We start from the raw sequence: 11,710 nt of genomic DNA on the forward strand, positions 1-11,710 counted from the left end.
TTCTGCTTGGTCAGTCCTACCAAAAGAGATTTTATTAAATGACGAGAGGGAATTAATTAGCATTATGTAAACAACAACATGTACCTGTTGATGTTCCAGCACAAGGCCCATACTGGTGACTGATTGCCTCCTGGTCTTTCAATTTTAGATTTTTCATCTCCAGACTAGAATACAAAAGTTATGAGTTATCATGAAGTTTAAAATATTTTAAGAATGTTTATGCATACCCTGTTTCGGATGGAAATTGTGTCTCACACTTACTCTGTCCTATCTCTGACCATGGGTATGTAGAGACTCTCCATACCCCTGCTCTGACAGAACACCACTTGCAGGTTGCAGCGCAAGCCGTAGTTACAAGGGCATGGTCTGGGCATGACCATGACAAGGGGTTGCGTTGCGGTTGCCGACTCTTTTTGCAAGTGCAATTTGGGAAAAATGGGAAAAATTTTAGGATGTTGCAACGTTGGATGCTTCGTCTGTGTTTGCTCAGTATCTGCTGTAAAGTTTAGTTTCTGTTTCCGAACATTTTATTCAATTTCGGGTTGTAATAACACATCATCCGCTGCTATCTGTCCAACAGCTCTAGCATGCCGCAAGTTTTTACGGTTCCGTTTTTGTGGCGTATCTGTGTTAATTTTATCGCAGACAATATGGAAAAGTTCTCTAAGAAATCGTCGACAAGCGAACTGGAAGCCATCGATGCAGAGGCTGTCCCTTTCTGCAATTTCCAAGAATTACGTAATAAACCAAATACTTTTATTCAATCACCGTCTTCGTATTGTCTTACATTATTTCACGTTTAGCTTCCACTGTTTTGGAAGAACTTGTCAAGACTCTCAGCACAAAACGCAGAGATAATTATCGACAATTCATTGCTCTTCTGATGGTCCCAAATTTGAGTACTTTAAATCTTTCTATCTGTGATAAGAATGAGCTTTCCCACCTTGTTCCTCTTGCAGCAAAAAATTGCCCGGTCAGTATAAAATCAAGTTTTATCATTTTTATATAAATTTTATAACCGATTTCTACATTTTACAAAGTAAAGAATCTGACAAGTTTAGTAATAACGGGTCGTCCCTACATCGAAGAAGACTACTTTAGTTTCATTCAGAATTTTACTAAATTAGAAATATTAAATATATCCAAGACATACACTCCAGAAAAGTTCTGGAACATTCTTGGAACACATTGTAAGGATCTAAGGTATTAGTTTTATCAAATTTCATTTGAAGGGATTTTGTTATTCTGATTAATATCTCATATAATTTTTATTTGCACAACTTATATAGGGAGTTGTATGCCTCACAAAGTCTATTGACTGACACTGGGATTGAATGGTTGTGTGTTATTGGGAAATGCAAGTCTATTCAAATTTTGGATCTGACAAGGACGGCAGTGACATACGAAGGAATTACTAAGGCTCTCGAACATTTGCCTTCCTTGAGAAAACTAAAGCATTGGCAAACTATTAGAGTTCTGGCTCAAATCTATAAAAGGGCAGTAGATGAAAAGTTGAGCGATATTCCCAAGTTTACCTTATCTTCGATTAAAAGCACTAACTTTACGCCGAAGTGGAATCGTGATGTTGGGTTAGCAGATGTTGGGTTAGCTGTCCATATTTGTCCTTTGATTACCGAATTACATATACATAGTTATCTGACCAACATTACGGACAATGACCTACTGGGCTTACTACCACTTGAGAAGCTCGAACACTTCTATATCTCTTTAAGTCTCAATGCCAATTTCACATTTGATGGCGGTCTAACTCCATTCCTGAAGGCTACAGGAAACTCATTGAAGGAACTCGATATTAACATGGTCCTCGAAGTCGACTACATTCCTACAATCACTCGGCATTGTTCAAATCTGCGCTCCCTCGGTCTCTACTTTAATCACACTCGGCTCTGTTCCGTAGGGCAGCGCAATTCTTTCAGTCGCAATCGGACGAAGTTGGAGCGACCGATATTAAATTATCTCGAAATACTTAATCTAGTGGAACCAAGATCAATAATTCATCCCGAAAGCCTTTGCCTGTTGTTATCATCCCCTTCTCTAAAGTCTATAAGTATAAGTTCTTGTGGCACCCTTACTGATGATATGTTACAAGAGGCCGCCAATCTCCATTCGTTCAATAAGCTCGAATCCTTTGAATTGAGTGAATGTAATTTAGTGACTATCAAAATTTTGGATCTGTTGATGAAAGCGACTAATCCTCTTGAATGGATTTGGTTAACATGGAAACAGAGGGAGCCGAAGGGTTTTAAAAAAATTCTTTGTCGTTGGAAAAAGCAAATGGCAAAGAATCACTGGAATGTCAGTTTGTCGGCTGACTATTATGATGACGTATCTGATGTCGAAAGTGAAGATGAAGAAATAACCGATAGCGATGAAGAAATATCTGATGTCGATAGCGAAGAAATATCTGATAGCGATAGCGAAGATTCCCCAGCTGAAGATAGTGAGGAATCTTCATCCACCGACAGTAACGAAGAATTACTTATCATTGATGGATAATTACAACGATGGCAGTATTTCTTTTGGTTTAAAACTTCTCATTTATTTTGGATGGTAATTAAAAAGTTGGCTGTGAAAAATAAAAACATCAAACTAATAACACTTGAGTTCTGATATTTATCAACAAGAGCGTCGCTGAATGGAAGTTCAAACGAATTTCCCTTATAATAGCAAATTTCGCTAGAAAAGTGGGAAAAAAATTGCTTAATTCAAATCGACCTTGAAAATGTACTGCAGCCAACTCAAATAGCCTACGTTGGATGGCTACCTGACTGAAAAAGCTGATTATTTTCCAGACTGACCCAGAAAATGAAACCCAATCACTGGAAACAAAATACGTCGCGTTATTACAATGGTAATTCATTTCTTAAATAGGACGGTCAAAGAGGTTAAATAGGACGGTTAAATAGGACTCGATAAGAGCATTCAGTGGATGGACGATGCCTGATATCGATATCAATCGGGTTATTCAACTTTGGACTAGCAAATAGTGGGAAATAGTTATAATTAATACTGCGTCCTACCTTGAAGCCTTGGAAATACCGTCGAGCAGGCACCTCCTCTTGTTGAGGGCTCCGCCCACACAGAAACTGAGAGTTGACATCAGGGAGATCAGAAGAGACAGGCATCGGGTATCTCCGTTTCAACGTATAGGGAAGCTTGATAATGAATGTCATTTAAACGACACGCAGCATATTCACAGTAGAGGACCCCATTGAGGCAAAACGAATAGCTTTCTTTTTGCATTCCGCATCTCTTCGGAAGCGACCAACTCGCCCTGGCAGACTGGCAGTGCTGGAGAATAACTCGACTACCCCGACTCCTGATGATTTCTGCTAGCTCGGATCATTTTTGTCTTCTTCGACGTCCTGGCCAATTGCCATCGATACCAACGAGTCGAAAAGTCGTATCGGAAAAAAAGACATCGGCAGGAGCTCTCAAGTAAGATTTTACAGAGCTGCCTTCGCTACTGCATCAGCCGCCTCCCTGTGAAGATATTTGGCAGACAAAGTCGAAGAATAAAAGAAAGAGCAACAATTGTTAGAACACAGCAGCAAATATGATATTCTAAAAACCAAATAACTTACTGAACCGGTGTGGTGTTGTGCTATTTGCTATTTAAGTTACACCAAACGATTCTTCTTGAGCACCAGTAACATGACAGTATCTAACCTCTGGGTTTGCTGTACTCTGTTCCTTGTACACCGTTCCATTGGCTACTATCTAGTTACATGTAGAGAAAAAGAATTAGTTAGTTACAGTTAGAGAAAGGCAAAGTAAAGGAACCACACAAGTGAGACAGATAACCTAGACTTAATTTAGCAGAGGTTCACGTTTCCTGCTTAGACATTAAACTGTTTAACTTGAACTGGATTCATCAAAGCTATTTTCTATACCTTTTTTGGTTTTTGGATTTTAAACAGCAAATTTTTGTTGAAATGGCATGGTGTTCTAGAGTTTCAATTTCTTTTAATTTTCTTTTTTCTGGATGACTTATTACTCTTTAGTCTTTACTGGTTAATCAGCTAGTTGGAGTCATGAATGAAAAAGACAATCCCTTGGAGTAGCTGTCACTTACAAGAAAAAATAAACACTATAAGCATGGACAAATAAAACACAATTTTTCCTGTTTAAAAAAAACTAGATAAAGATGATATATCACCATTTCAAAGCACAATTTCATTGCCCTGGGCTATTACAGAAAAATCCACAAGAATTTTAACAATAACATAAGGAAAACCTTAATGAAATTATTCGAAATCAAAATGACTTAACCCAAATTCGTTATCCATAATTCGTCGATAACACAACAACTGGTTATCCATTTTCTTTACGGTTACATGGAACATGGAACAGAACCTTCGAGATCCATTCAGTCCAGTCACACGCTTTCTAGTTTAAGAAGCTACCGCTGAAAGCGCTTTGTATACAAATGAGTCAAACGACCATTGACCACGTAGCAACGCAAGTCTCAACGTAAGTTCATCGTACACACTAGCTAGCTAGCTACACACTGAGTACACATCGTAGATTCGTCGTCAGTTCATGCAAACTGGTAATTATTTAATCAAGTGGTACCCAACTGACAAAATGCATCCCTGTGAAAACTTCAAGTTCTGTGGCAGAACTTTTGAAAAACGGTTAAAGATGCACAATCATTATAAGAATTGCATGATTGAACGTGTTTGTCCGATATGCCGCACTCGACCGAGGTTCAAGTCAGAGTCTGGCTTCCGTAACCATGCACTAATGCACAAGGTAAACTATTTTAACATTACAAGTTTTCTGTAGTTAGATTTCATTAATTCATTTGTTTAAGTTTTTTTAAATAATTTTAAATGTTCTCCTGTTTACTATTCAGCGAAATGTACAGCCATTGATTTTTGGTATCGGTCGGCCTACCTCTACTGAGCCGATTAATGGAATGGAAGTCGTTCCAAAGGAAATCCCAATTCCGAAATCCAGCAACGTCCAGGAAACAACAACAGAAAACGACGATGATGTGGAAGTCATTCCAGAGGAAATCCCAATTCCGGAATCCAGCAAGGTCCAGGAAACAACAAAAAAAGAAAGCGACAACGATGGACATTTTTCCAGGGATGAAGTATTGGTGAGGATTGAAAAATTGGTAAGAAATACATTTTTTTTTTTTTTATTTTAGCCATATCACCAATTATAATTCCATTTATTTTCCCACCTTTTCAAATTTCAGAATTCCACCTACAATAATTTCATGGAGCATTCAGCTGTTATTGCCAAAAACTTGCGGCTGAAGGAAGAAAGACAGGAAAAAAGACTCACTCAATTACAAAATTCATTAGAGAAGATAAGAGCACTGAGGTAATCTTTTTTTTCAAATAATATTTATATACATCTTTATTACACTCATTTATCATTGGCAATTTAGAAATGCGCAGAAGAACAAAATTGGGCAATTTTTGAGGAAGAGGCGCAAGATGGAGTCCGCTACAGAACAGCCTTGTTGCGCGAAGATCAAGTTCATCCCGCACTCTTAGAAGCTTACCTAAAAAGAAAAGAAAAGAAAAATTAAATCAATTTCATTAATGTTTATCATTACTCAAGTTTTTAAATAAATTTCCTTTCTTCATTTTTAAATAATTTTACTTTTATCATTATTTCACAACTATGATAATTGACTAATTGTATAACTTAATCATTACTCCGCCATCTATCACACTACACAAGGAACATCGTTGGCGGGACACTAGTGAAGCTCCCTACGAGTGTATTGCATGCAAAGATTCCGTACGCAATTAAAAATCCAATTATTTAGATCCCCCATTACGTTCAGAAACTCCATTTCTTCCTCTTCTGTTTGGTCAGTTGTAGTTAAGTTCTCAAATGCCGTTTGCAGATCTTTTTTTATCTTTATTCAGAACAATTGTTGTTTTTATTCAGTTGTAAACTCCTTTGCGGTGCGCTGCTTACGGAGAGTCCTTACTCGGCTTACGTCGTTCTCGTTAATTGCTGGAGTTGCTCCCGATCTTCTTTTACGTTTTTTCCGACGATGACATGAGAAATCATCATCGTAGATTGTGTTGAAAGTAGAAAGCAGCTCAAACTCGTTACAAGCAGGATGAAACTAAGCTGTGTTGACGCCCATCAGTGTCATCTAGTGTTGCGATAATCAAGCTGTAGCTAATGGTCTGTGGGCAAAGAAGAAAAAAAAAAGATTATTTTTATCACTTTTGATATCATACCAATATGCACAAGGTTTCCCAATGTCTTCGCCGATTTCGACACGGTACTACAGCGTGACAGATGCAGCCTTTACCACTAAGTTACTACTACGACACAGTGACACACTATAAAACTAAGCATTCCAAAACACTCTTAGCCAGAAACCCTTTTTAAGATAAGATCGACTTCCGGTAATAGTTCATACCGGATGTGCGATAAAAAAAATCAACCCAACTACTAAATCTAACTCTTACTTACTATTAAAAAAACTAACGAGATTAACAGATCAGAATAAGCCAGACCGATTTTTACCTAGCATAAGACGTGGGACAATCTTTTAAGCCGTTGTACTCGAGTTGACTACTGCTACCGGTATGAGAGCTGTTGAACCCTGAATGGAAAACCCTGATTGTTTGTGTTCTGTTGTGAAGGCAATAAATACACAACAATAATGAGAGTGCAATTATACGGCCGCGTAGTACTATTACCATCGCTAAAACTGGACGTGTACAAACCATCGCCGTAAACGCAGCCTTTTCAGCGATCATGGAACCATGACGCTGCCCAGCAGAATGAATGGAACAGTGGCTTCAAATGCCGAATGGTGAACAGCGATCTTATTTGGTACGACACCGGAAAAATCGGCTGAGGAGTGGAAGTTTTCTTTGCTGGATCTCCATATGGCTGGAGTGAGTAAGCGGGTTGGTCTTGGAAGAGATATGTGAGCTGTTGCGCCAGGTTTACTGAAAAGTTACTTAAGCACATAAACAAATTGTGGAATATTATAGTTTTTGTTCAAAACCCAAAAAATCACAATTAAATTACTTTTAACTTACAAAAACGCAGAGAACTGTGAGCCACTCGGATTAAAAATAAATATTTTTTGTGGTGAATAAGGTGGCTCTTAAACAAAATAAAATGTTCAATTTGATCTAATAAATATTTAGAGCTTTTTGGTACTAGTTGACAAATTTAGTTTCCTGTGTCAAGGCCTCAAGGGTTCCATTTTACAAACTCAACTATCCATGATTGTGTGCATCTTCTCATGCACTGAATACTTAACATTTAGCCTCACTCACAGATACGGTTAGAATAGAATTAAGAGGGAAAAAAATGTAGAGAAAATAAAACCGGAATTAGCGGTAGCGATTTGATCGTTGATTCAAACCGATTCTCGGAACGGAATGGAACGGGAGGTAAAGTCATTCCACGTCAATGGAATACTCAAATGTCGTCGCACTTATGTGTGCAGAAGTTGTGGCCTGGTTCTGGTCTGTCTGCTGTCTCACATTGCTTGTCGATCATCATTTAGTTGGAGGATGAGTATAAATTTTGAAGGTGACTTTCAAACCTTCAAAAAATAAAGCTTTAGCTCAGCTGTAATAAGGTAATGGGAATGAAAATGGTAATGTTGTTAAATGCAGTAAGATAGTCTGACCTTTTGAGATTGACTAAAAGTGAAGGTATGCAGCATTCATTGTCGAGTTCAGCAGGTTCAATGTCCGGTTTTGAAATATTTGCATACAGAGAAGTGAGCATGTGATGCATTTTCTATTGGCCCTTGCTAACCTGTTAATTAATAAGTGAAAAATTTCATAAAAATTAAAAACAAAAAAATTTGCAATAATTACGATAAACACATTTTCAAGCAGTGGATGTGCATTGAAGATAAACATATTGTCACAGATTTGGGGATTCAAAGTAGGCTAATGGTTGCAGTTAAGAACCATTAACGTCCAACCTTGCTCTTTTCTCAGAATAATTGTTATGCATTTCAAGCCTCAAACTGGTTTGTGTGTGTTCTCTCTATTTTATACTAGCATAATTAACAAATATTCCATAAAACAGTCACAACTCACAAGAAGATCAAAGCAGTTAAGTCATTAACGATACAATCCAACGCCCGCCGTCAACCGAAAAAGGCAGGCGGGATTGGAATGGGAATGACAGTCGACAGACTAAGCAGAGTAGCAGACGACAGTGGACATTAGTATGATTCGATAAAGTAGTACGAAATTCCTCTACTAGGTGTCTTATAAAGAATAATGATCGCGGCTTTTTCAAAAATGTTGCGAAGTTTGTAATAAACTAATAATAAGCCAATAAAATATATCAACAATTGAGTAGAGTTTACGTAGAGATGAGATGATAGTTGAGTTGAGTAGAAATAATGAGTTTACAATCTCGTATGAGAACTTGAGAAGTTGAGAGTTCCAAGCATGAAAATGTTGATATTTAAAGACCTTAATGTTAAAAGGCAATCGGATCAAATCGGATAGTTTTTCATAAATCACAAGAGTGAGGATGCCAAGATTTAATGGCTTCGTTCGATGATCTATTCGTAAGTGACTGGATGGCAAACAACATTTAATTTCACAATTACTTCAGATCTTATAATCCTCAGTCTCAGTTAATATCACCTTTATGATTTCGCTGCTCATTTTACTTACACAAACGAGCTCTTTTAATTAAATCCACATCAATTATATTGATACTACCAATTTGAAAATAATAAAATTCTCCAATGGCCCCGCTCTATACTAAGCCTCAATGCAAAACCGAAGCATTTCTTGTTTACCCCTCTTTTATGTTCGCTTGAAAGGTCCTCTATTGAGAACATCTCGAACCAACTAACATGACACTTAAACTCTTCCGCACCGTAAGAAAAAAAAATATTATACTTTCGGCTAATATAATAATGTGGAAAAAAAAGCGTCAGCACATTATAGGAATGGAAAGAAAAAAGAATTTAACTTTTCCTATGCACCCGTGACTGCATAATTGTCTTATCTTTTGGTTTGGAGCACATCAAATTGTTGGAAGAGACGGAAGTGTAAATCAAGACCCCAGTTAAAGTGACGCTCGAATCCTCATCATACCATCGAAAAACAAACCTACCAACGACACTGTCGGCCTTTGTGTGAATGCACGGTTAGTTTTGATTATTTTCAAAGACTTATACTATAACGCATTTAAAAAAAATATCCTGTTTTATAACTTCTCTCTCTCTACGACACTTTTCTTTTTGCACACCATCTTTTCGCTGTTTCTTGACAGGTAGTGTATCTGCGGAGAAGAAAGTGCTGAATTTTTTTACGACGGCCCAGGATTATTGCGCAGATTACCGCATCGAGCTATTTTATTTTATTTTCTCCCAACCAGGTGAGCTATTATTTTTCCTCGAGCTTTTTCTGTCGTCGTCCCTGTCTGACACACAATTTACGTGGAATTCAGCGGTTTTGAGAGCTGGGCTCGAGGCGTTGGCGGCTCGGCGTATTTAATTGACCATTAGGGAAATGTGTTTGTTGCGCCGAATTACCGTGGGATCGATTGAGTCATTGATGGTTTTTTTCTTTTTTTCTTTTTTGCTCTCGTTTATTTCTTTCAAAATTCCCACCAGGTGTTGGCTGAAAAATCGGGGAAGGTCGGACTTCAATCAACTTTTTTTTTTAAACAAACTGCCGACGGTGCAACAATATGCCCCAGAAATATACGCACAATATACACGTTTAATATTTCTATTCATAAGGCAACCTTATTCCCTCGATAGGTGGCGTTCACGCCCATTTCAGACAGTTTTGGAAGCTAGAATTTATTATTTCATTTTATTTTTCTTGAAAGGGAGGAAAGAAAACACACACAAGCATTTCTCGCCTTTTCTGTATGTAATAACAGCCGGTCGAGAGAGTCTTTATGATTCACGTCATACCTGGAATTATGTGGCAATTCGCCACCGATTACCATTTTCGGTTGCCTCTTTTCGCTGCTAATGACGGCCAGTATTTTGATGTAGTTTCTCCCCCCTTCTTTCTTTTTTGTTGCTTTAACGATCCCGAATCCCAAAAGAGCCAGGGCGTTCCGACGTTGCTAATGTGTGTGAAGAAGTATATCTTTTTCCCTATTTTTTATTTTTAATTTTATTTTTAATAATAAGCTTCTTTATTTTTTGTTTTTGTTTTTCTATTGTGCGCAGGATCGGGACGGTAGAGAGACCATCTTTTTACAAGGAATTTCACGACACTCGAAAAAATAAGCGGACGCCCTATTGTGTACGTTAAATTGCTCGTTTTTCGTCTCTCTGCGCGCTCTAATAGAATTTTGCGCATTTTCTCTCTAGCCGGGAAATTTCATTTTTTTCTTTTCTTTTTTACATTTTTCCATCTCTCACACACCACTTTTCTTTCGTTTATTTTTCAACCCGTTATATACAAAAGAAAAGAAAATCGTTTGAAGGTAAAAACACCTGACGACTGTTTTGTATATAAGGGGTTGCCCGATGGGGGTATAATGTGAGAAAAAAAAATGTTGAAGAGAAATATAATAAGAATAGACCGAGTTCTTCTCTTGTGTCGAATTCGACGACAAAAGACTTTCGGACACCTTGTGGTCAAAATAACTTTTCGGGTTGTTGCCGAAGCCCGATGGCCGGCTAAGATTATGGACCACAGTCGTAGAGTATTAGACTAGTAGAGGTGGGCGCACAGGTGTCGCCCATTGAAGCCCAGGCATACATACATATACCCGCCGGTCCTTTTTTGGGGGGATATAACAATCGTATATAACAATAGCCACTGAACTGCGGGTTCCTCTAGGCGACAAAAGACTTGTACGTACATCAATCGGCTAACACAGTTTTATGCGCTGTTATAGGCCTATGTTATATAATAAAACTGGCAACAGCCGACGAAATCTCCCGCTTAGTGACGAATGGGAGGATGCGCATTGGAATTGGAACTCTGTCGAATTGCCTTTATTTCGCCCTCTAGATGATTTGAATGCGCTGGATCTCTATGATATGAATTCCCTGCTGGATACATTTATTATTTTGTTTTTTTTCTCTTCGGCTGAGAGAGATGAAGCGTGAACGATGTCTGGTCAGATCTCAGCAGGGGCAGAGCCAAGCTATATATCGTGCTTTCCGTGTTATTTCCAAATGAGAAAAAACAAACAGACAAAAAACCAAACAAAAAAAGTAAATCGAAACTTGTTGGGCATTATTATTATTATTTAGTTTCTCGGATTCGATTTGTCGTCTGGATTGTTTGTTGTTCTCGGCACAGCTGGTCGCTCTGCACGCATATGTGTGTGTGCTGTACACAGTGGCGCGCGTCGAATCTATCCAACATTTTTCGCTCCCGATATCCGCCTGATAGTTCTATAAATCGTTCGTTAACAGACATTTTTTGTTTCGTTGTGTATATAGAGACGGGAATGGCATTTTACTTCTTCACGTCTTTTCACTTGCTTGTGTGTATTTTTCTTCGGCTAAGTTATTGTTACGATTATTGCCACTAGGGCTGGCGGCTGGCTGCTGTTATTTGCTTCCTCTGCGATGCTGATGGCCGTCACGAAAAGAATTTGACACGCGCACCCAAAAAAAAAAAGCCAAAAATGAATGCGCTAGAATATATCTAAAGCAAAAAGGTGAACTTATTACACGAAATCTTTGAAATAAAAAATAAAAGAGCTGTAAGGGGAAGAATCTGGAACG

General features: G+C 38.1%; 2 protein-coding genes and 3 long non-coding RNA genes across 11 annotated transcripts; 2 read left to right on the forward strand and 3 right to left on the reverse strand.

Moving 5' to 3' along the window:
- Nucleotides 1-5: 5 nt before the first annotated feature.
- LOC124197424 lies at nucleotides 6-329 on the reverse strand. Its single transcript, XR_006876130.1, has 3 exons — nucleotides 228-329; nucleotides 85-164; nucleotides 6-16 (listed from the first exon to the last, which is right to left on the reverse strand). It is a non-coding gene; the product is annotated as an uncharacterized LOC124197424 (long non-coding RNA).
- Nucleotides 330-460: 131 nt separating this feature from the next.
- On the forward strand, nucleotides 461-2,614 carry LOC124197422. The gene is made up of 4 exons (XM_046592873.1): nucleotides 461-738; nucleotides 804-973; nucleotides 1,046-1,203; nucleotides 1,290-2,614. The coding sequence occupies exons 1-4, from the start codon at nucleotides 588-590 to the stop codon at nucleotides 2,515-2,517; spliced, it is 1,707 nt and encodes a 568-aa protein (XP_046448829.1). The 5' UTR covers nucleotides 461-587; the 3' UTR covers nucleotides 2,518-2,614.
- LOC124197425 lies at nucleotides 2,541-3,997 on the reverse strand. The gene is made up of 3 exons (XR_006876131.1): nucleotides 3,915-3,997; nucleotides 3,606-3,741; nucleotides 2,541-3,504 (listed from the first exon to the last, which is right to left on the reverse strand). It is a non-coding gene; the product is annotated as an uncharacterized LOC124197425 (long non-coding RNA).
- Nucleotides 3,998-4,396: 399 nt separating this feature from the next.
- On the forward strand, nucleotides 4,397-5,543 carry LOC124197426. Its single transcript, XM_046592876.1, has 4 exons — nucleotides 4,397-4,776; nucleotides 4,880-5,146; nucleotides 5,231-5,358; nucleotides 5,426-5,543. The coding sequence occupies exons 1-4, from the start codon at nucleotides 4,564-4,566 to the stop codon at nucleotides 5,532-5,534; spliced, it is 717 nt and encodes a 238-aa protein (XP_046448832.1). The 5' UTR covers nucleotides 4,397-4,563; the 3' UTR covers nucleotides 5,535-5,543.
- Nucleotides 5,365-8,162, reverse strand: LOC124197427. 7 transcript variants are annotated; one of them, XR_006876135.1, is made up of 6 exons: nucleotides 7,851-8,070; nucleotides 7,658-7,788; nucleotides 6,708-7,570; nucleotides 6,532-6,639; nucleotides 5,981-6,185; nucleotides 5,365-5,542 (listed from the first exon to the last, which is right to left on the reverse strand). It is a non-coding gene; the product is annotated as an uncharacterized LOC124197427 (long non-coding RNA). The 7 variants fall into 7 exon arrangements; XR_006876132.1 differs by having other exon boundaries at nucleotides 5,825-6,185; XR_006876133.1 differs by having other exon boundaries at nucleotides 5,789-6,185.
- Nucleotides 8,163-11,710: the final 3,548 nt, after the last annotated feature.

Source organism: Daphnia pulex, chromosome 7 (genome assembly GCF_021134715.1).
Source record: "Daphnia pulex isolate KAP4 chromosome 7, ASM2113471v1".
In the NCBI taxonomy this organism is placed as follows: Eukaryota; Metazoa; Arthropoda; class Branchiopoda; order Diplostraca; family Daphniidae; genus Daphnia; species Daphnia pulex.

Excerpts from the sequence above, each read along its gene's own strand:
- LOC124197422 (XM_046592873.1), top strand. The coding sequence starts at position 588 with ATGCCGCAAGTTTTTACGGTTCCGTTTTTGTGGCGTATCTGTGTTAAT. Across the intron at positions 974-1,045 it reads TTGCAGCAAAAAATTGCCCG|AATCTGACAAGTTTAGTAAT; the intron begins GTCAGTATAAAA and ends TACAAAGTAAAG. Across the intron at positions 1,204-1,289 it reads ACACATTGTAAGGATCTAAG|GGAGTTGTATGCCTCACAAA; the intron begins GTATTAGTTTTA and ends CAACTTATATAG.
- LOC124197426 (XM_046592876.1), top strand. The coding sequence starts at position 4,564 with ATGCAAACTGGTAATTATTTAATCAAGTGGTACCCAACTGACAAAATG. Across the intron at positions 4,777-4,879 it reads ACCATGCACTAATGCACAAG|CGAAATGTACAGCCATTGAT; the intron begins GTAAACTATTTT and ends TTTACTATTCAG. Across the intron at positions 5,147-5,230 it reads TGGTGAGGATTGAAAAATTG|AATTCCACCTACAATAATTT; the intron begins GTAAGAAATACA and ends TTCAAATTTCAG.